Consider the following 24,037-nt stretch of genomic DNA (forward strand, 5'->3'; position numbering starts at 1 on the left):
CTTGATTAGCATAGAAAGGAAAAGTCTTTGCCTGCATTACTTGAGGAAGCAAATGTTAAACCCATGGGAATATCATCGTATGGTTGGTCACGGCTTGTAAGGGAAGAGTTTTTTAGAGATTCTTCTAACAGTATTTCTTGGAGCTTCGGGACTTTTCCTGCTTTTTTAATCATTTGATAAAAAACCTAAAGTGCTTCCTTTAGTAAGCAAGCAGCCTGAAAAGCGCTTGCCAAGCATAACTCTGGAGTGATTCCAACTCCTTCCCTATGCAATCAACCACATGCAAAGGTAATTCTGCTCTAAAGCCCAGTCATTGTCCTGGGCCCTGTGAAGTTGTGATGGTGGCACCCAGTGGGCTGCCCTGAAATTACCACGCTCACTTATTTTCCCAAGGAATCTTCCAGCAGTGAGTTCATTCAGAGCTTCTGAATCCACAGGTTTTTGAAGACCTCGTCAAGTTTCTTCTTTGTACGACGTTTCTATTTCAAGCTGACCAGAGTCCTTAGAAAACAACATGGTGCCAAGCTGTGTAATTAAGGTTTGCACTTGCCGTGCCGAACCCCCAAAGCGACCGGTGGGATCCCGGGAGTTTGGCTTCAGGTAAGGAAAGGTGTGTCATGGGAAAAGGCAAGACTGGAAGAGCGAATCTTTTTAGAACCAAATGTTTTGGAATCTTAAAGCTACCAAATCTGGAAAAGGACCCTGGAAAAAAGAGAGGAGAAAGATTTTGCAGACTGTTAGTTGCTGTCATCTCCCTGAGATTTCCCTGCCTCGCAGAGTACAGAGGATTCCCCCCAGAGATGCTGGAGCAGCAGCATGGGATGGTCAGGCTGGTCCTGTGTTGAGCTGTCATCCTGGATACTTGGTAAGCACTGCTCCTGTCAGATCACATAACCTGGTGTGAAGTTCTTCTAATAATTGCTTATAATCTTTTATCAGAGTTCAACAAAAAACCCCATTTCAATGAAAGTCTGGAAGTAGTCAGCCATCTCTGTGCAGAATAAGTGAACCCTTCTTGCTGATTGGCCTTTTGCCTTCAGTATTTCATGATCCTCTGACAGGTATTTTATCCTGTGCAGTCTCTGCAGGTTTTTTTGTGGGGTTTTCTCCCCAAAGCTTGCCTCCCTCTAATCCTAGTAGTATTTTCTTTCAAAATTACTGCTGTGCCACTAAGCCCTAATTTTTCTATCTGAGCCACACACCAGCTCCTCACCTCCTAATGTTTTTGGAGCCTGCTGATACCTCAGCCTCTTAGTATTTCTTTACTTCAAATACAAGTTTGTGTAATTCTGAACATTGTGTAATTCTGAACATTCATTAATAACAACAGGCTGCCAAAAAGAAAGCAAACTCAGTGCTACTGCTCTGAGCAAACTCACCACTGCTTCTGTGGTGACAGGAAAATGGATCACTGCAGTTTCTAAGGCTGATTTTGTGTCATGACTCGAGTGTCTCACAGAAAATAACATTGGGAATGCAAAACAAAGTAAATAAAGTTAAACTAGGTATACTTGTAAGGGATTATAGAGTTTACTCTGTAAGTGTTCCTTCAAAAAAAAAAGTCATTGAAATCTCTTTCCAGTTGTTTCATAATATATTATCTTCTGCTGAGCAGGGACATGGTAAGAGTGGTTGCCCTAGAGAAGGAGGGAGAAGTTAAGCAGTTCTTTGTTCAGGAACTAAATTTTGTCTTTTGTTTCTTCAGCAGAAATTTTAGCTTTTTTGTCCTAAAGCCACTCATCTCCAACACAAAACTTTTCCATTCAGGTTTCTGTAACAAGAGGTTCGTAACTGCATCAGAAATTACAAGTGTATAAACCCTTGACTGAGGTAGCTGTTTTCATGGTAAGGCTTTCTAAAATGTGAGATCCATTGTACTGATGCAGTCTAATACTTCCAGTATGTGATGTAATTAAATGTGCTAAAAGCAACATAAAACATTTCGGTTCCTCCTTTAATGTGAACATACTGGAAGTACTGTTAGTAGAGGTGGCTTAAAATTCACTGTTAAATATGCTTACATAGTAAACATGACAGTTGCATCTTGGTAGCCTTGTCATGTTTTATGAAATAATTGTAATAGATTTTCCAGAAAACCATTTCCAAAAGCTCACTGCCCTTTCCAAGTGGAATTTCAGTTGGCTCATTAACACAAACCCTTCATTTCCTTGGCATTCCAGCTATGTTTGACATCACCCTTAGCTTTTCATCTGGACCCATGACAGTGAACAGCTCGACTTTCCTCTAAACATCTGCTCCCTCACAGATTACAATTACATCTTGGATAAACTTGTTGCTTTAAGTAGACTAGTCTTCTGAAATATTAATAAGAATTGAAGACTTACCTGATTAGTAAAAAGAATCCTGAAGCCAAGTTGGATCCAAGCACTATGCGTGTAGAATGATGTGTATATGTTAAACTGAATTCAGAGTTGAGCTTTGAATGGGATTTTCAAAAGATCTTAACTGACTTAAGAGCACCAGTGTCACTGGGGCTTTGTTTTTAACTCTTGCTGGAGCTTTAAAAATCCTTCTGGTGTTGCTATAGGCCATATGAAATACTTGTATTTCAATAGCAGCAAAAAATCCAAATGTGATGAAAAATTCAAATTTTCAGCATAGATACACTTCCTTTTCTTTTGGATAAAGTAAAGAGAAGTTAGGCCACAGAAGTGCACTTTTTGCTTAGTGCTGCAAACACACATAATCTTTAGGTGATTCCCTAAGGGAACTTCTGGGTTGTGCTGAAAATGAAAGAAATAGCAAAACAGTTTTAAAGATGACAGTTATGCATTTCTGTCTGCCACTTGGATTTAAGGCAGATGACTCAGGAAACTGAAATGTTCTGTTTCACCCCAGAGCTCTTCCCTAGCTCCTGTTAACTTCTGTTTTTCTGGAGAGCTGATTTCCTTTGCATGAGAATTAATCCCAGCTTTACCTCTTGTTTATTCTGGTGATAATTAGAATAGTAATGCTTTTTATTTCTCATTTGGAGAGTAGCCTGCCATACAGACCTATGTTGGCTAGAAGTTAGATTTTGGTAATTCCCAGGTTTCACATGGGATACTTGGAAGTACAAAACTGTTCTAAATCCCCTCATTAAGGAAACGTTCTTGTGATGATGGGGTGAGCAAGTCCACAAGTGTGATCATAAATTACAAGATGTACTTTACAGGAAGACACTGTAAACAAAGGCATGTAAGGCAATAGGAGCATGATTGGATTTCTGTGTCTCTCTCTAGGAGCGCTACTTACCTTTGGGAGAGTATCTTTATTCCAAGTACATACTGGTATCTTAAATGTCTTCCTAAAATAGCATATGTAACTTCAGACTGAACTTTTAAAGAGGAGGGAAAAGGAGGGAGGGAGGGAGGAAGGGGAGAAGAAAAGGAAAGGGGAAAGGGGAATGGGAGGGAGGAGGTTTCATACTAACAGGCTAGCATAGAAAATAGATTTCCCCCCAAGACATGCTATCAGCCTGTACAGGTAAGTGAAACAAAAAAATAGCAGCCAAACCAAAGAAAAAACCCGCAAACAGGCAGAGAGGAAAGGGACAAGTTTAATGATAGAAGAAAAATACAGATATTGAAAGTGGAAAACAGATAGAAGGGAAATCTCCAAAGGATTAAAATATTGCTACTTTCTACTTCCAGGTAAATGCAGTATAAATATTTCCTGAGTTTTCCAAACTATTTTTCCCCCCAAATTTCCCATCATTCTCCTGAATTTTAAGAGAGAGATGGATCACTTGGTCATTTTCTTCTAATGCAGTCAGCATGCCAATCCAGAATTGAAAGGGTAGAGTGTAATTTTGGAGGTCCAAAATTCAAAGGAGTGATTTTTACTGGCTTGATTAGACTTTGATTTCCGCCTACTGTCTGCATCACAACCAAGTGCCTTCTTCTGAACTTTGATTGCAGTTTGAGTTACCATCACGGGACCAAGCTAAGGAGATTTTGTTCATATTTAGGAATGTTTTCTTCATAAAGATAGATAGTTGTACACACCCCCTCCCCAATGATATGAAAGGTCCCTAATAGGTCTCTAAGTAGCTGAATGATAGTTTAAACAAGTATAGCAACAGATTCTGCCACTGTTATTCATAGAGGGATGCTTTAATCTTTAGCTTCACACTTGGGATGGATTTTGATCCCCTTTGTTGTGTGAGAGAGCACCTTGTTTCAGCCCTAGCACCACTGATGGTAACAGGACTGCTTTTACTGAAAGACATGCTAAACTACTCAAACATAGCTCCTTGGTTTCAGCAAGGCTCTGTATTTGCTTTGAAGACCATAAACTTCTTAAGGACTTCCTACAGTAGCAGTATTTCAATCCTTAGTCCCCAGTACAGCAAGTAAAAGGTGAAGGAATAAGACCAGAGTAAAAAGATTTAGAGTGGGAAGAAGCACTGTAGAACCCCAAGTGAAAATAATAAAATGTGTACGAGAGACCAATAGGAAGACATAGTCATAGTTATGATTTACTGTCACTTACTACTCTGGGTGCAAGAATCAGTGCTCTTGACTATAGGTAGCCCTTCATTCTAAATCACTGTGCTTTCACAAGAAACTGGTGCATTACACTGCAGCTGCAGAACCCAGCTCCCCTCTCTGACTGCTCCCGAATTTGGATTTACAGACTCCTCTCTTACTTGCTGGGTTCGAGGCAAACTCTGGCTAAAAATATGCCTGCACGTGGGATGTCAAATTTCCCCAAAATGGGAAATCTCTTAACAATTTGTCCAGCTGTCTTTCCACCTCTTTTAGTCTTCAGAACACTCCAGCATCTCTGATAAGCACGTTCTCTGTGAAATCACAGAGGCAATTCATGATTTTTGGATCACAGCTGATCCACATAGCTTAAAAGCTAAGCCCCTGGCTGATCAATCAGATTCCTGTGGAAGGACCTTTGAGCCAGGAGAGATCCTGAGTGAATTCCGTGGCTCTCTGTGCAGGCTAAAGGTCTATCCAGTTGTATTCTGCTAGAGATCAGTCAGAGTCTAATACTGTGTCTATTTGATGCTATGTTAATAATACATATTACTATTAGATAATAAGGCACTTCTTTAAAAAAAAAAACAACCACCAAAGTCCTCAAATCCCTAGGTCATTAGAACACAGTTGGGGAGAGGGACAGAAAGAAAGCTCTTCTCTATTAATTTGACATATCAGGAATATTGCTTACTGTTGTTTCTGTTGTAATCCTAAAGCAAAAACCTAGTGTCCTGCTCACTTCAGGCAATGGCATCTCTTCATTTCAGAATGTTTGTCTATAAAGCACCTGGCGATACGCATAAATGTGCTAAAATTTGTATCTATTTTGATTCCTTAAAAAAGTTCAATGACTTTGGACCCAGATTTGAGGTGATACATCTGACATTGTTAGGTGAGCTAAGGAATAATACCACTGGCACCGCTGGTGTGCCGGGTGACCACTGCACACCAGTGACTGCAAGCAACGTGGACACTAAGTTTGAGCTCTAAGGTTTACTCTGCAATAACTGATGGCTTCCACACCTGTGCAGTGACTCCAGCTTTCTTGGCTGAAAATTTTGGCCTCGGAGCGGTAAACAAAGAGGGGGTGGTGGTTTCTGGCTTAGAAAATGCGGAGTAGCCTGGAGGTGAATATGATTCGTTTACTGGGAGAGAGGCATTTGACTGGAACGGAGGTTGGGAACCGTAGGCTGGCACGGAGTACACTGAAGATGGCCGGGCCCTGGTGGGAGAGCCAGCACCGGGTGGGAGGAAGGTAGGCAAAGGTAGAGCCTGCTTGGAAGGGGGCAGCTTCGATGTCTGCTTCATGGCAAGGCTTTCCTTAGGAGGTTGGAAAGTAAATAAAGAGGGATCGAGTTGATAAGGTTGATGTTTCATAATATCCAAAGCATTGAGACCTTTCTTAGGTTTTCTTTTTGTATTTTTGGTGGTGGCAGCAGCAGACTTGGAGAAAGCCTTGGAAGCAGCAGGAGGGTAAGATGGGCAGTGGATGGGATTGTAAGCAACGGGTGGAGGCGCTCGGACATTGGATGAGTATTTCCAAGAAGCTGGCAAAGATGGAGTTGGAGATGGGGCTCGTGCCATGTTTGCCTGCACAGTCTCTGAATCCACCACATACTTCTCCATCCGGGAGTGCCTCCTGGCAAACAGCTGTGCTCCTTTCCCGCTCATGGCCGGTGGCATCTCAAAGGGTGGCTTCGTTTCCCTGGCACTTGGTGTGACTGGGGTTGGCTTTGGGGCATAGTTGGGACTTGCCAGGCTCGCCTGGGGCCCTTTGAAAGGACCAGCTAAGTTGAGAGTACTTGGGGGATGGGCGGGAGAATGAGGATACTGTGGAGATTTCGGTGGTGCGGGATATGCTGCCTGAGGTGAGGCTGGTGCTGGGAAAGAAGGAGCCTTGTTAGCAGCCGCAGCTGAAGGTGACCAAACCGGTGAAACTGGAGCACCGGCAGAGGGAGAGACCTTGAGTGAAGGTTTTGGAGCAACAGGAGGAGGGGCCTTTTGTTTAGATGCTTGAGTCTGCATGAAATTGCAAGCTTCTGCTCCCAAACTGAGGTAGTCTTCTTCAGGTCCTGACTCAAAACCAGCTCCAGCACCTTTTTTGCCCTCTGAATTGTGTACAAGGGACAACAGGGCGGGATTGGGACTTACTTTGGGTGCATCTTTGAAGTTGAACATGGGTTTTGAGGTGCTTCTTCTCTTTGCCTCTTGCAGTATGCCAGTTCTTTTGGCTGGCACGGCAATCCTTTCATCCCTGGATGCTATGTGTTCCGTGGGCTCCGTGGGTGCCCACATGCTTGGGGCAGCCTTGCTGGCCACAGGAGCTGAGACAGGTCTGTAGAAAGCTTCGGCCGGTGGGCTGACAGAGCAGTAGGGAGGCGGCGCTGCTGCATCTGAAAGAGGACTAGTGACATTTCTTACGGGTGAAAATGGTGCAGCTGCTCGGTTTTGAACCCCAGAAGGGAAGGGTTTAGCTGTTATATTCAAAGATGGTGCTCTGGGGGCTCCAGAGGACTGAAAAGGGAGGTTTGTGCCTGGTGCTAAACCAAAGCCATTTTGTTGCACCATTTTGCTGTGGTTCTGGCTCACGTCTGCGTAGCTTTTGCTCACGCAGGTCTGCTGCCTCGATGTTTCCTCCTCCTTTGATTGATAGACTGAAGAGCTTACTTTCTGGAAGTTCTCTGTCACGGTGGTTTCCCTGTGTTCCTCTGTCTGCACTGTGCTGGCCTTCATCTCCTCTTGCTCGGCCGTAATCTGATCCATCCTCTGCCGTCTCTTGGCAAACATGAGGGCCCCTTTCCCTGTGCTGTCTGCGAGCGTCTGCATCTCCTCTCCACTCTTTGTCTTCTTCTCAACCTCGAGTAGACCACTGTCCCAGTCAAAGGTCACAACCTTACCGTCCTTCTCAATGTCAGAGAAGAAATCTTCATCTATTTCTGACTCGCTGGTTGCAAGCAAACTCACTTCAAAGGTGTTTTCTTTGTCCCCCTCTTCACCTTCGCCCTCCTCACCCTCGTCTTCGTCCCGTTCTAACTCCCCAGTCCCGTAGCTCACTAAAGTGTATTTCCTCGCCCTTTGGCGGCGCTTCTTGAACATCAACACCCCCTTGGAATTGGGGTTGGGAGCTGCTGTCAGCAGCAGTGCAATACTTTTACATTTAGATTTGGCTTCCTTGACCTGCTTCTCTGACAGGCTCTCGCTTCGTCGGAGCCCTGTGGAGAGAATCAAAGGACACATTTATTTACAAGCATCCCACACAACTACAATTGCTGCATTTATCTATACTGAGTGTTATCCACCCTCCCCTTTTCCCATAGTAAAACATTTATTTTCTTCTATACGGAAAACTCATTATACTTCAGCTTTTCTCCCAGTATCAGCTGTGTGGTAAATTCCATCCCCTGCATTCCTTAGAGTCACACCCATGCAAGTTCAAAGGCTTCATTGCTTTCTTTAGGACTCTCTTAGTTCAACAGGGATATTACATGTGTCTTTATTTCTAGCATTCTTAATTTTTATTTCCACAAGTAATCTCAGCAGCAACAGGCAGGTGATGTTTTCTCACTCATCCAGTTTCTGGTCTGGTATTTACTGAGTGTTTGACCACAATTCCTGGGCTTCCAGCAGCCATTCCCAGCAAACCAGACTGTTTAATATCTGAGACCAAATGAAACCGAGCATATTCTGTCAGACAGTGGTAGCACCTTCTGCCATTTAGGTGTTTATTTTACTCCTATAAATTACAAAATGTGTATGGTTGTTATAGGATGCTTTTATGTATTAGCTATTTAAAAGCAAGGATGCATCCAAAAAGGCATACACAGAAAATTATTAGCATCAACTTTCTGCCCCTTGGAAGATGTGGGAGTTTGGCTCAAGGAAAGCAGGTTTCAGTCTTTTAACAAGCATTACCTGCCTGGAATATAATCCAAAATTCTGTAGGATGTAAGAGCTCCAGAATATTTATTTTGAAAATGTGGCAAGAGTGAATACACAACTGACTTCTCAAGAGTATCCACTAGCATATATCAATGGTACATATTTCTTAAAGCATAAATTACTGGTTTTCATCAAGTCATGTGGAAGGGGAACAGATGCAGCTGTAAAGCTGATGGATGCTGTCTACATCAGCCTGACTGCTTCCTTGTTATGGAACATGGAGCATGTGCCTTATGGGGCAATGCTGGTCAGGTGGTGTCCCTGGTTTTTTCCTTTCCTCATACTCTACCACTACATCTCATGAGTGACAGCCTCAATAGCTTCTCCCTTCAGAAAAAAAGCTGGAATTCAAAGCTCTTCCTTTGGGGATCGATGATCCCCTCCACCTAATTTCAAAAGGAAAAAATGTGCCTCTAATATAAGAAAATAGAACAGTAAATTATTTAGTATCTTTTGCAAGCATAAATAAAGCAAACTTATTAAAGAAAGCCATGTGATGAGGTGTTGTCTATTCATGATCCTTTTAGCTGTGTCAGTAGATGGAGTCTGATACTTCTCCAATTAAAGACAATTGGAGTTTTGCCATTATGCCAGATGGCAGCACGACTGGACCAATGGTTCTCACAAGAACTATGAAAAAGAGCATGGCACCCAAACCAGCAATTTGTAATATTTTATCGTGGGAGAGTCAAATCACAAAATCCTTGGCTCAGTCCTGTGACCACGCAAATGGTTACAGTAGTCACTGCAGACTATTTCCAAAAGTACAGGCTGTAGTGTTATAGTGTTACCTGTTCAGGTAAATATAATCTGATTATTATTTACAGAGGAAATTCCTGCTGAAGAGATCAAGCACCTGTAATAACTGTTCTTCTCTAGTTCAGACTGAAGTGCTGCATTATAACTTCTATTTTTGCAGAAAACATGCTTAGTATTTGCTGCACACAGAGTATTATTTGTTCATTCTAAAATGTAGATAGGATTTTAATAATAATAATAATGCAAAAAAATTTACAGATTTAATCAGTGATTCCTAAGGATAGTGACCTGCCACTAGATGAGAAGAGATTGAGATGATCGTAGTTGACACAGGAAAAGAATTGGATCTATGTCCTGCTTGAAAGAAGAATTTATCAGGTAAAATTTAGTTCATGCTTTGTACTTTTGCCTTTTCAGACTGGCACTGCAATTAATTCTTTAAGAAAGACAGGCACAGTCCCACAGTTGCTTCTGACTTCGCAGCCAAAATGTGAAGCATGTGCACTTTTCTTTTGTACTTCATTTAATATGCCCAAAATATGTGGGTTGCATACAGACACTTAGGCATAAGTCACTGCTTAATCCACTTGCCAATAAGACACAAATGGTTGTCATGCTAAAAATATGCTTCCAGAGGAATTAGCAGTGGGTTAGCGGAGGAGTTCCAACACTGCATATGAAATAGCTTGTTGCTACAGTATATCACTGCACACATTCAAGCACCTTTGACATACTGCTGCTAAATCCCCAGACAGGATTCTTCACATTGCTGGGAAGGAGCGAGCCACCAACAAAGAGGTCCCAGATGAAGAAAATAATAAATAAATAAATAGGTTAATTAGTAAATAATACACATCGACACCCGGTTAATTAATAGTAGCTCCAGTGGCAAGTTTACTTCCATGTAAACTTCTTGGACACATTTTGAAGCTGACCTCTGGGTATGGGAGTCAGGAGAAATAGCATGTTCACTTTACAGTCTGGAGAAGGCTGACAAAACCAAAAGGATCATGTAACAGTTATACACATGCTAGTGTCTGTCAAAATCTCTTCTGCAGGCAATATCAAGCTTTTCTGCTGGCCCTTTTTATTAACTTTTCAGAGCAGTGGCATGGCTTTGATTCTAGATAATGCAAATGGCAACACAAAGCTTTTGCTATAAAAGGAGAAATCCCCAGGATTCACATGTGCAAGCAACTTGCTCTTTTTGTTAATATTCTACAGATTGCCTCTGAATATGCATTAGAAGACCAGCGGAGTTCAGCCCTTTCTGGAGATGTAAGTATTTTTAGTTGGACAAAGTCATGAGTTACTTTCAAAGTGGAAGTCTAGTAAGCACAGTTATTCAGCAGAGTTAAGGCGTGGGTATACCCTTGGCTCATGACCAGGAGCATTGTATTACCCTGAAAGAATATCTAAAGCAAGAACAGAAACATTCTTTAAAAGAAAAAAGGAGAGGGAAAGTTAGAAAACTGCAGGAAAAAAAAAATCTCTAAACATTTCTTTCTAATGCCTTCTAAATCCTGAAATTATATCTAAAGTTACAAAAGATGCCCTCAGGCAGTGCAAATGATTAGATGGGACATACTTACTTGCGTGCCTTGCCCTGTGCTTGAGAGGTCTGTGTTCCTTTTCCGAGGGCTTGTTGTCTTCTCCCTGCTCTGTGCCTTCTGGTGAGATTGCAAAGGAGAGGAGGGAAGGAGGTGCTTCTGACTGCCCTCCTTCTGCTTGAGAATCAACACACCCCCTTTCAGACAGAGACCTGGGTGCTTCCTGCTCCCTGTCTGAACAGTCTAGGATCACCTCCACCCTGGGGATAGATGGAACTGCACCTTGGATCCTCTTGACCTCTTTGCTGCTGGAAAATTGGACTACTTTGTTTGACCACTGGACGTTGCCCTCTTTCACACCCAGGGGAATTGTGATGAGGGGGCTGGTCCCATCCTGTTGTACACTGGCTCCTCTTGCTGAAGGGGGGCATTTCTCTGCTCCCAGGAGAGTCACAGCAGGAGCACTGGTGCCCTTGTGGGTGTCATTGGAGAGGGACAACTGCAGCTCAACCACAGTCCCCGGCCTTCTTTCTTCTGTCTTCCCTCTGAGAGCAGCCTCGTCTGCCACGAGCACTTTGGAGGTGCCTATCACTTTAGGAGTGATTCTGTGGCTTTGTGTGGTCTCTTGTTTTGTCTCAGAAAAGTTTACGTTGCTTTCTGCCGCTCCCTGGTGAGTCCCACTGTATATCTCTGTGATGCATAAATCTCCACGGGGTATCTCTTTCGCCGTGTTAATTTGCAGTGTGGTGTTCTCCCTATAGTCCTCATCTTTTGTGTTCTTGGGCTTTCCATTTGCTCTTTCAGCACTCAAGGTTTCATTTATTCCACCGGAGGATCTGCACATACATAAACAAGTAATTCCAAAAATTAAGCTGCTGTAAGCACAGCCATTGTAAGTACAGTTACAAAAGCAGTTTCTCTAGAGAATTTCACCCCTTATATTAACTGTGGTACCTGCTAGCAGGTCCCTATAAATAGAAGAATTTTCTCAGAATGCAGAGGTCTTAAATTGAAGCATCTTTGTATCTTTCAAGATTCTCCAACATAACAGTTCAGTAAGAGGGGAAATTACACACCAGTGGTAGAACTGTATCATTCCTAACATCAGGGTACTTTCCCAGACACATTTCTGTTATAGGGTTTCCAGACAAATGCTGCTGAGACTTCTGAGACAATATTTCACATGTTCATCGGAAAATTAACTTTGCATGACACCAGAACAGGGGTTAATTTTTGGCTCTGTGGCCACTGCTGCAACTGTGTCAGGCACCATCCTCACATGGAGTTCCTGTACCACACAGTTCATTCTCTAAGGGATACATAAGAACTGGATGAGGATCAGAGGGAGGGGAATGAATACTTAAAATACACATTCAAAGAATTCCTGTGAGGATCATCGTCCTTATATATCATGGATCAATTAAAATACTCTGGGCCTATTCCAGTGATCCAGCATAAAAGGGTGGGGAACTTATGCAATATTTCCTAGTTATTTAAAAATATGTATTTCTAACTGGAAAATGCCATTTGCACTTCCTGAAGCCTGCTAAATATCTCAGTGTAGCTCTTTTCCCTAAACTCTTAATTCCCCTGGCCCAGTTAGGCTGTTTTACTGGTATTACTCTTTAACTCCTTCTCTCAGTACTCTGGACCATACTGACTACTATTAATTTGAGAAGAAACCTTCTCTGTACAGCAAGACTACAGGATGCTATTAAGACTTTCTATTGACTAGAAGGTAGCAAACCACTTTTTCAAATGAGAGAAGCAGTAAGTTCCCTCGGTAAAGTATTAATATCAGATATCATGGAGATTTTTGAAATCAAAAGCAGTCCTGGGTATTCTGAAACTTTGAAACTCCCTAAAAAGAAAGGCTGGAAGAAGCAACAGAAGAAATAAATCTGTCAGTGCACTGAAAGAAGCTCCAATATCACTTGCTTTTCTAGCCATGCAGCACACCGTTTGTGGCAGTCTGGGTCTACCTCAAACAGCACAAAATGTGTAACATCCATTTCACCACATGTGGAGCTACATAAAGGTCAGATGGATTTTAATTTAGGGAGCTCCTTGTGAGTGCTGCTGGATCCCATCAGATTATGCTGTTTGGATGATCAATTGTACTGCTCTCAAGCACAGATAAATTGCAGAAATCTGTAAACATTTCCATGTAAGATATGGACTGGGGGCTGGGCCAGCTAAATGTTAGCCTTTATTGGTAGCTGAGTGATTGTGTGTATGTGTGAGAGGGAAAGATTTCCACCTTAAAAGGCCCTTGCTACGTATGGATATACTTCTACTCTATATAGACATAACTGTTATCCTCTGTCAAAAGGCAGAATACTGGGTCTGACCTCTTTTTTGTCATTTAAGATTCTGTTTTGTCAAATTATTAATTACTTTTGTTTCAGGCCTTTCCAGCTCGCTGCAGGAACAACAGCCCTGGTGTAATTCCAGGAAGGAAGCAGAACCCATGGAGTCAGCACGGCAGGGTTTGTCTCAGACTCATGTTTTACTCCCTACATGGTGCATTTCATGTCGGTATGCACTGAGCACACTCCCTCCTTCCCCCTGGAAATGTTCTTTCTAGACTCAGCAGTAGCCCAGGGGTTGCTCACAGTGATGTGAAAAGGGCAGGCTGGTGTTTCAGTCCCCACTCCCCGTGTTTTTCCGGATCCATCTGTTCAGCATTTGTCGGGAAGCTCAGGAGATGCTCCCCCACATGGCATCTGGAGAGTGCCCGCCCTGCAGGGTGTTGCTTTCCTCTGATCCTGCAAACAGGACATTTTCGGGGCTCTGCTGCTCACTAACTGACTGTGCTTTACAGGGAATTGGGAAAACTTTTTGTAGACATCAAAGGCCAAGTAGCATTTTTTTAAACTACTTTGGAAGCCTAATTTGCCTCCCAGTAAGATTAATAAGAGCAAAATTGGGCCAACAATTAACGCCTGTGAAAACCTCATCCTTCATGCAAATGGTTCAGGAACAACCAGAATATTCCCAATGGAAAATATTCTTCCCTGCCAACAAAAGATACTTAGATGTAAAGATCACCATTGGAATGCCACTGTAATTATTCTTTCCTCGTGATTTCAAGAGTTTTCTTGAGGTGGCTGCTAACAAGTGGCTACTCAGGAAAGGAAGGATTTGCTTCTCCTTGCTCTCAGAGGATGCTAAGACACTTCCTGAAAAGTCCTTCTGGTGGTTGTGCTAAGAGGGATAGTACCACAAACAAGGTGGGAGGGGAAGAGAAATGTTTCAGTCTGTTCTCCCATACTTGGGAAGATACTGACAGCACGGGCTGGGATTTGAGAGAGATGAGCTGGGGAGAAGAAATTCAAAGATTCTCACAGTGAATTCCTTTAGAACATTTTGTCCCTTTCAGAGTGTTGAGCAGCTGCAATTTCCTTAATATTTCTACTAGACATGGTTTCGTTCCATGAAACACTGAGTTAGGTGGTCTAAGCAGTGTTTTGGTTTTGATTTTCAGGACGTGCCTTGCTGTTCACCATACATTCAAGCAGGGGCAGGGGAGAGTCCCTCTCAGCCAGAGTGTCCTGCAGCCTTCAGACAAGTGAAATATCAGTTATAGAACAGCAACAGGCAGGAGTCAAAGCATGTGGAGCTATTTCTGTGGCTGCAAAGACAAGTGGTCAGCCACAAATACCATTTTTACAAGTGCGATTCTCGTAGTCACATTATGAATTAAAAACATAAGAATGCAGCTATCATATGAGGAGCACTCAAATGGTACCCTTAAGTCCTTACAAGGAGCGTGTGTGGAAGTTTCAAGTCTTTTCTTCCTCTTCTTACCCCCAGTGAAGGCAATTCAGGGTTCATCTTGTCTGAATTCACAAAGTCTGGGGAGAGTGTGCTTGCAGGAGGTGGACAGGCATTAGAGTAGACTGATGTGCAGTGAGCAGATTTGCAAATTTACATGAAGATTCTCCAAGAAACTCAAAGCATTTGCAAAGAAAATTGAAATTCACTCTCACTGTTTTATAAATGCAGAAGCTGAGACCCAGAGAGCTGTAAGTGACTTGCCCCACCTCATCTAGGGAGGTGATAACAGCTACAGAAATAGAATTCCTGACTTCCAGACCCTCTCTCCCTTCTGACTCCTAGTGCATTCTGCCACCCAAGAAGACCATTTGCCATGTCATCATCAGGGCATATCTGTGTAACACACTTTCCCCATCCATACAGCTTTTGCTTTCTGTAAGCCTCACTTCCCTATCTGTGGGGAATAACAACACTTCACTGCTTCAAAGGGAGAGAGAAAATATTTGAACTCGAGGCTCTGCAGTTTGCAAATATTAAGAATACTTATATTTGGAGACTGCAATCTTAATTCTGTGCCCAAACACTGCTGTTGAAATCATGTACATTAATTCCTCCAGCTCAAATACTCTGTCTTCCCACCTTTTCCATACAGACAAGCAGGGTCACAGACATTAGCAACAGGACTATCAGAAGCTCCCAGTGTAAGTCTGTAAAATGAGTGTGTTCAAAGGCAGCATTTTCCAGGTGATTCCCTGAGCTGCACCGAAGCATTCTGAGCATTCCTGTACCTCTTGATAAGCATCTGCAGGACGTCAGTCAGGCTTTCCATGAGAACAATGACTTCAGCATAGGTCAGGTCTCCACAGGGCTTGCCATTGATGGACACCACCTCATCCCCCTCACACAGCCCAGCCTTGGCTGCTTTGCTTTTGCTGCGAACCTACAGTGAGTCAAAAACAAATTCCAAATTGCACGATTAGCATTCATTTGAAAACAGCAGCAGCCAGGTCCTCAGCTTACTTCTGTCTGTACCAAAGAAAAAGAATCAATAGTATTGGTCATAAACAAATTCCTAGTAACTTGTCGCAGTTGAGGTTAATACTGTTCTGGCCAGTAATAACAAATGCAAACCGTCTGCTTTGCTGATCTTATGAGCTAGATGTCAGACAGGCTGGATTTATCATTTTAAAACTGGGAGACATAGAAATTTGGGACAATAATCAATTGATCACTGTTTAGAAGAAATGCCAAAAACCGCATTAGTTTCTCTGAAAATAAAAGACTACTAGAGCTGAAATCTACACCAAGATTTGAGAGGAGTGTATAAATTCAGGCCTCTTTGGGCAGACTGTCAAGATCTACATTCTGTTAGGGCTGTAGGTATAAAGACTCCTGGTATACTGGGCATTTTTTTCCTTGGGTGCCCAAGTGTAGATTTAGTTGCCAAACTATAAACATCTGTATCCCTGGAGATCCTAAATCCATGTTTAGTCATCTCAATGAGTGCCCTAATTTATTATAGTTATGTCATGCCTGTTATGGTTTAACCTTCCCTGCTAAGTTCTCATTCAAGGATCTTATGCAGCTCAGTTTTTGCTGTTTCACTCCTTTTTCCACTGGCAGCATGTTATAACTTACCATGGTCTTTGTATAACAAAACCTAGACAGCTTTAACACCACTCAAGGTATGCCGTACAGTTGACTGCTATTTTTAAAGTACATATTTGGCAAAGAGTGTGTTATATTAGCCAGGATGCTTGCAGGAGTCTATTTTAGAGTGACACATACACAAAAAAGGGCTGTCCTTGGGTTCTTTGATCTCAGACTTCTACCTGTTGGTATGAGTACTTTGGCCTTATATGATATTCAGTTGGTGATTACGTGTGTTATCCTTATTAATTCTCACAGCATTTTCTTGAACATTTTTAAAGAAGTAGCACAGTTCTACACTCACAGCAGCAGAGACAGTCCCCACTGACTCTAGGGAAGCTACTTCTGATATATACCAAATTTGAGGGTGCAGCTGCCCCACAGACTCATGGAATTATCCCAAATCCATTATTAAGCCAAATGGGTCTCAGGCTGGTACCTAAGACCCATTTCTGGAAGCAACATTGAAAAGATTCTTGGAGTCAGGGTGATATTTGGCATGAAGAGTGAGAGTGCACGTTTTTCTGTGGCAGGGCCACCACATATATCTTTGCTGCTTCAATTTACACATACCCATATGTCATATTATGGCTCTTGGAGCAGGGAAGGACCAGAAGCCTGGTGCATACAGAAGCCAGTCCCTACCTTGCAGAGTTAACATTTACAAATATGGAGTGGTATGCTGCTCTGTTTAGCTCCCCTTAGACAAGAGCATAAACTTCCTTGTGCTTTGGGAAGAAATGACAGTTTGGACAGTGTTTAGAATGTGTTGCTTCATATATGAGCTAGAATTTGGGTTGAAGTGCAGTTTTTTTTAAATAGGAGGGTATGCTATGAAAATTTTACAGAACATCCTAGGCCTGAATGTAAATATTTAATGTAGATGCCATGAGGAATTTTGAGTGACCTGTAAACAGCCATTATGGCAACATGTGAAATAGCATAATGTGATACCTGGATTGTGAGAAGAAAACTTGTTTGTGTTTCTTTATTAAGTGTTTGAGAATATGGGGTCAGTTCTGTCATAGATTACCATTACAGCTGTTTCAGGAGAGAAACTGCTACCTATTCCATAACTTCAGTGATGTATGTCAAAAAGCAAAAGTACAAACGACAATGTTAGTAGCTCTACATGAATTTCTAGGCAGCTCAGTTACATGATTTTTTAAACAGACTTCTTGGTAGCATTCAAAAAAAAATAGACAAGGGCATTGAATTTCCTTTTAAAGTTGTTGAAAGCACCTCTCAGTCCATTTTATATTATCTTTTTTTTTTTTTTGGTGTTTCTGTTGGGGGAATAAAAGAGAGGAGATAGCAGTGCCCAAAAAATGGGCAGGGGCAGATTGTGTGATAAATTATAGCAGGGTGCTGCTAGGGTAGAATATCCCTCATCATTTGTGTTATTTTAGCCTCAGCATACTGCCAGCTTACTCAACAATGAATAGACTGCCTTGCCAGGGAAGTTGTCATTGTTTCTGGCTTTGTTTGTTTGTCTTTACTGGAAACCCACACAAATGAGCAAATAATTTACACATGTAAACCAAAACTTTTCAGATTTCTGGCAAAAATTAAAAAACAAAATAAAAATCCGAAGAACAGCTCCAGGGTCTTCCTGGTAAAATTTGTGTTCAGTGGACAGTTTTCTCTCAGAGGAAGAAAGGCAGAAAGCCTTTGAGGACCCCACTGGGAAACAGAAGCTGCCTTTGTTAGCAGAAATACAACTTGGTCATAAAGGGGACAGTAAGAAACTTTTATCCACGGCTTAGGAGCTTAAAACAAGGCACATTTGATTGTAAAGCAGAAAAGATTTTTCCAAAATGAGTGATTGCTCTTGCCTTATAGTGCAGCCCTGGCTTTCTCAGGCACTCGTTTCTCCTGTCTGCTTTGAGTTGGAGTTTTCTTTAGGAAGAAAAAGTGGTTTTACGCTGTAAAATTTGTGAATTGGATCTCACTACTAGAAAAATATGTTCATAAAGATTTTCTTAGTTTTTCAATGCCTGCAATTCCAGTATAACACAGCAAAACTGAGCCTGTACTGTTAGTGCTGAACCTGTCAAGGCACAGCTGCTCCTGGGGCACATGGAAGAGCTTCACCCCGCTGTCCCCTGGTGCTGCCTGTGTTGCTTTCCTGCCCCCCCTCTGTCAGGACTCATCATTATCTGATTTACCTGAAATATGTAATTTCTTTTTATTCCCAGATAACCACTGCATCTGGAATTTCCCACTGTCAGGAGTGCCCTTTGCTGATTAAAATGTCAAGGGCCGAGCAATTCCTCAAATCCACAGAAATGTTAATCTTAGGGGAAAGTTCCTTTTGTGAGGAACTCAGCCAGGATGTTTGCTGTCATCAGAGCACTACAGAGAATCCAGGACCTCCTGGCACCGGTTCACAAGCAGCAGGGACTGGGGGCTGTCCAGGGGCTCTTCAGGAGGGTCTGTAAAGACTTGGGCTGAATCTGTGAGTGAGCAAGGAGTGGGTGCTGTGATGCCTTGATGAGAGATCACATCCCAGAGGCACAGGTATGTGGGGGGGAAAGTGTGGGATAGTCACTACTGTGGGTTGGTGGTAGCTGTGGAATGCTGCAGGGGCTGGAGCAGCCATGGGTGCCTGCAGCACATGGCAATTCCAATCAGTGTCTTAACCAGTGAAAGGAATATTAGATCTCCTCCTTCGGTTTAATCTGAAAGCACTTTACTTTGTACAACCCCCAAACTTCCATCCTAAGAAACGACATATGGTCAATCAGGATAACAGGGAAATTTGCTTCAAAAAAGGTAGTCCTGATGAAGCTGAAAAGCTGGAGTAGATGCACCTGTCACTTGTTGTGTCTGCAAGTGGATGCACAGACAGCAACTGGGGCTCAGCTTACTGGCTGATGATCTTGGGTGTGTGTCTGAGCCCTATAATAAGCAGAGCAGAGAGCTGAGGTATGTTGAACCTGGTAACAAGGTCAGTGAGTTGAAGTTTAAAGCCAGGGAGATAGATTTGAGGATGCTCTGCAGTCCTGGTTCTCTAATTGCTCAATGAAGCATTATTAGAATATTTCATCATCTTGTTTTTACCAGTGGCTTTTAGGAAGGATGATGTGTATCTTAATTTTATTCTGGAGTTTATTCTGGACCTAGGGGCACATACCTGTATCTGGGATGTGTGTCTAAGTGCTGTGCTTCACATGTAGCCTGACTGAGCAACCAATCTCAGAAAATGAGCAATCTGAGCATAAATGCAATCCCTTTAAAACCTTTATCTAAGTAAGACTGCTGTGGCCTTAAAATAAACATATATTTGCACAGCTTGATTCTCAATTCAGAGCAAGCTTTCCAAACCATGGGTTATTCTCAAAACTATTTACCGATCTTTTTTCGGTTTGCTGGTAGCTTTTAAACAACAGAACAGAAAATATTGCCACTGGATGCAGTGGAAGTACACTTCCCTGCCATTTCAGGCCACTTGCTCGTACAAGACAGAGTAGTTTCTGGAAGAGCCTATTCAACTGAATATCCTGTCTGATTCCTGAAGCCTCATCTGCACTGCTGTTGGCCCTCAGGGCTTGAAGCTGGTTTCAGTGAACCTTATTTATGTTTATGTGGGTGTCCTCTGTGTTAGTTTTGGGTGGCCTTGTGCTTTGTTGTGATGAAACATGTTGCCCAAAATAGCATGGCTTACCAGGCAAAAGGGACTTGTGTAGATCAGTTGTCCATCTTCATTATTGTTTACCACTTCAGTTGGGTCAACTGCAAGCTTTACCAGCAGTGACTTTGTGTTTTCTTTTAAACTGTTGACTAAACTTCAATAACAAAGGGTGAAGGGTGCTTACAAGGGTATGTCCCCTGACAGCTGTTACTCCCCTGTTGAATAATGATTTCCAATTTGATGTCACCTTCTCAGACCCAACAACTAGCCAGCTTTTAAAGCAGTCATTTTTACTACAGTGGCAAACTGCTCAGTTAAGAAATTTATATTAAATAGCCTTTTTTAAATAAAATAATTATTAACCTTAATCAGAGTCCCTTTTCTGTATAGTCACTCCAGTCTCATCGTTAACTAATAGAGTAGCACTGTATAAATGTGCATTGTGTTGAGGTCTTTTAAATTTTTCCCCACAATACTGGTGACCTGTTTTGGGTTTAGGAAAAAAACTATAATCAGTCTAAGCCTTCCCATTTTATGGAAATTTTGCATTATTTTTGTACTCTCTAAGCATTTGCTATCTACCTACCACTTTACATGACTTTCTGCATGTAACATTAAGAGTTTAGTATCTCTCTTCAGGGATTGTGTGACAGGCAACTGAGTCACCCCTGATTTTTTTTAATATGAGGAGGTTTCTAAAGGCTTTTTTTCCCTTTTGTTTCCACAGGTGGTCCTTACACTTGTTTGAGGTGGAAATATGCAATTCAGTGGTGAGCACAGTTAAAATTTCTCACTTGGTGCCAGTACAGTGTTCCACGAGTGCCAGTTTGGCCTATTTGTTTTGAGAACTGTTTCTGGGTGGAGAAGTATGTTGTCAATGAAACTACTGTTATAATGGGCAAGGGTGTGTTAAGTTTTCCAGAAATATTGATTCTTTTACTGTTGGAAAAAATACAGGTGTGAGCATAGAACAAGGTGTCTGGTTTCTTATTTACAAATCTTCTGTTGTACTGTCAGGGAGATAAAACAGGAAAGAGGCAGAGATAACAGGTATCATTATGCAGGAAAGTGGGAGCAGGGAGACACTGCCTCTTCCTTTCTTGTTCACACCAGTATGCAAGCAACAAGTGCTTGATGCACTCTTTTCACAAGTAATATTTTCCCTGAAAGAAACAACCTACAATTCTAACATTTGACACCCTGAATGCAGTTCTGATGTTTCTAAATCTATTTTTTAGAATACAGTCAGATAACTTTAACAATAAAGTATAATGAAGTTAAAAATTCAAGTTAAATGGATTTTGAAAACCTCAAAACCTAAAAGCTTAAAAAAAAAGGCACTTCATCTCTTCTGTTATAAACCCTACAGCAAAGTAAGTGGCTGATAAGTGTATTTAAATATATTAAAAGTTATCTGTCACTCTGATAAAATGAACAATGTACAATAATGTGCAGTGCTTTGTTATGAGCAGGAAGCAGAAGCACTAGGCAGTACAATTGTTAGTGTATAGGAGTTTTACTTCTATGAAATTATGGAATTAAAAATGAAGTTACTAATGAACTGAATTTAGCCATAGTTGATAAATGGGGCTTTTGGGCCTTGTTTTGCAAGGTTTCTGCATGCAGGAGACCCCTAAAAAAAAAAGTAACCTTCAGTTAGTTAAACCTTTTGGTTTTTAGCTATAAAGGTCTGTACAGTAATTTAAGCCAAGCTCATAATGTGATGGGGTTCTTTAGGGATCTCTGTAGATCCGTTAAATAGCTCAGAGACTTCAGGCTGGTAAACACTGCTCTTGCTAAATCTAAAGAGGTGACTGATAAAGTGACAAACTCACATCCCTTTGTTTTGTGTGGGGAGTTTGTAGGGTTTCTTTAACTCAGGTTTGCAAGGGGACATCCACATTTATTCCCATCTTAACACTTTCCTCCCCATCCCTAAGCTTTGCCATCACAAAATTACAGTGAGGGCTGGACAAATACTAAGTCTTAAGAAAAAAAGTGACCTCTTTCTCCTTTGAATGGACTTCAAATAGATATTATAAAATCATCCAAAAATTCAGATGTGAATTCTCTGTTCTCTGGCCATGTAGCCATCTCTTAAAAAAATACAGTCAGTGGCACAAGCCTTTTTGTGGACTCATATGAATCCAATCTTTTCCTGCCATCTCTAAACCTGCCACTATTTAAAACTGTATTTCTAGTTTTAAATGTCTATGGTTTGTCAACTCTACCTGCAAACAAACAGTGAGTTTTCAGCTTTAAATCAACACCTCTGGAAACAAAGACAGGGCCTCTTATCAGCCTGCAGATCCCATTTTGTACGAGGAATCAAGGCCTTTCCTGAAATAATTGCATTTAAGATGTTTTGACCTGCATCATGGTTTGGAAGCTACGTAATGACACCAACTTCTAGACTGTCTGCTTAAAATAATGAGGGAATCTGAAGCTAAAAGGCAAAACACCCTCTCAAAACCATAATAAAGCTTGACCGGTTGTTTTACTGGTTGATAAATGTAGGCTTCTTGATGGTTTATAACAGTTTATTTTGCATTAAATCTGTCTATACAGCAGATATCTTTCTATTACATGGTTAACATGCAACTCCTGTTCCAACTCCAGAATAACAATGCTGTCTTCAGCAAGAAAGCAAAAGTCTTCACAGCGGGTTGGTGACACATGGATATTGGAGACCAGGACAAGCTTCAGACAGACAGCTGGGAAAATCAAAGGTCAGAAAGTATTTAGTTTTCCTGGTCCATATGTCAGGGTAACAAAACAAGGGAAGCTGCAATTGCTTCTCAGGCTTTGTGGCCATATATGTGGAAAACTGAAAGACCTTTGTGTTCTTAATTTTCTCTTTTTTCATATGTATATAAAGAGAAAGTATATAAAGAGAAAGTAGTTGTCAGTAAACAGAAAGAGATGAGCAGACAGTTATCAGATCTCCTGAAAGGGAATTTGAGCCACTTGCAGATTTTACTGAGTAATGGTAGCATAGTTTAGGAATTCCTTGAGAGGTTTCCAAAACCATATGACTAGTAACCACGGCGGCAGTGGATCAAGGGTTGGACTTGATGGTCTCAGAGGTCCCTTCCAACCCGGCTGATTCTATGATTCTATGAAATGTTCTTGCTTAGAACTCCTGTCTGGGCTTTGCATCCACATATATTCATTGGAAATACCGGGTTCTGGTCTAAGCTGATGGCATTTTTGGCAGGACGGGGCTCAAGTTTGAGGAATAAATCTTAAGCATGATGGGTGAAATACTACTGAGATAACAGTGTCACTGACTGGAGTTGGAGTGGGATGAATTACCTGTCTGTATGTATTCTGCATACAGGTTCCATGATGGCAGTGTGCATTTTACCCTTCCAAAGGGCCTCTTTAGTGCTGGTATACCAAATTCTAGTCTCTTTTCATTAGCATGCCTGCAGTTGAGCATGAGGCTGCTGCATGATGTGGTTCAAGCTATTTGCATCTGTGCCTCCTGGAGGTGGCTTTCAGTCAAGCTGATTCCAGTTGCCATCCTGTCTATACTGAATTTCTCCAACAGATAAGCTACTTTCCTTCAGAATCAGTCAGCATAAAAGCCTCAATTTAAAACCTTCAGACAGGGCAAATTCACCAGGAGTGTGAGATCCAAGCCCTCCTAGCTCCTCTGAATGTATGGGAATGCAACAAGTAGCCTTGCCCCAGAGCATGTCAGATGCTAAAGCTCAAGTGTTGTGACTTTAGCTACTATAAATAGAGATAGTATAAATACAGATGATACGAGTATTGCAAAATACAGTTTTCTATGTTTTACCTTAAAGTCTCTGTGTCCCCTTCTTCAGGGAGTTTGTGTAGGATTTACACAGTAAGACTAGTGAGACCATGCAAATGTCTGGTAATTAACTGGGTTAAACAATGATGCTTCTAAGCTATCTCCCAAATGCTTTTCCTGAGAGGAAGCTTTGAATAATTAAGTATCTTTGGCTTCAAGGTAAGCACAAAATATTTCCTGTCACCAAATTCTTCCCAAGTAGCAGGATAATGATATTGGGAATTGGGTAGTTCAGCACACTCTTTTCTCCCTCTGGTCTTAAGGGAAAACTCCTAGAGACATCCACTGTTGTAGAGATGGCTTTCATATCTCTCTGTAAAACTAATATTTCTAAATGAGTTCTGAGAAAATATAACAGAAATCAAAGAAGAAAAGAGCAAATATGTTCAAAAAGTCTTTGCAGAAGGGG

At 41.7% G+C, this 24,037-nt stretch overlaps 1 protein-coding gene and 1 long non-coding RNA gene across 4 annotated transcripts in view; one reads left to right on the forward strand and one right to left on the reverse strand.

Annotated features, from left to right (window-relative positions):
* LOC108641558 overlaps positions 1-14,339 on the forward strand; it is a 33,905-nt gene extending 19,566 nt beyond the window's left edge. For 2 of the 3 annotated variants that reach the window (XR_001922085.1, XR_001922087.1), the window contains exons 3-6: positions 9,450-9,569; positions 10,416-10,469; positions 13,150-13,230; positions 14,229-14,339. This is a non-coding gene — a long non-coding RNA (uncharacterized LOC108641558). Of the gene's footprint in view, positions 1-623; positions 866-9,449; positions 9,570-10,415; positions 10,470-13,149; positions 13,231-14,228 lie in introns of those variants that run through there. The other variant, XR_001922086.3, reaches the window with a different exon arrangement.
* The window catches only part of SYNPO2 (synaptopodin 2), a 75,465-nt gene that overhangs the window by 9,546 nt on the left and 41,882 nt on the right, over positions 1-24,037 (reverse strand). Inside the window, exons 2-4 of the mRNA XM_008928850.3 lie at positions 15,310-15,461; positions 10,784-11,577; positions 5,517-7,705 (exon numbers count right to left, since the gene is read on the reverse strand). Coding sequence (XP_008927098.3) covers positions 5,517-7,705; positions 10,784-11,577; positions 15,310-15,461 — 3,135 coding nt within the window. The remainder of the gene's footprint in view (positions 1-5,516; positions 7,706-10,783; positions 11,578-15,309; positions 15,462-24,037) is intronic.

This window comes from Manacus vitellinus, unplaced genomic scaffold, assembly GCF_001715985.3.
Source record: "Manacus vitellinus isolate BGI_N305 unplaced genomic scaffold, ASM171598v3 scaffold_69_pilon, whole genome shotgun sequence".
NCBI classification, from domain to species: domain Eukaryota; kingdom Metazoa; phylum Chordata; class Aves; order Passeriformes; family Pipridae; genus Manacus; species Manacus vitellinus.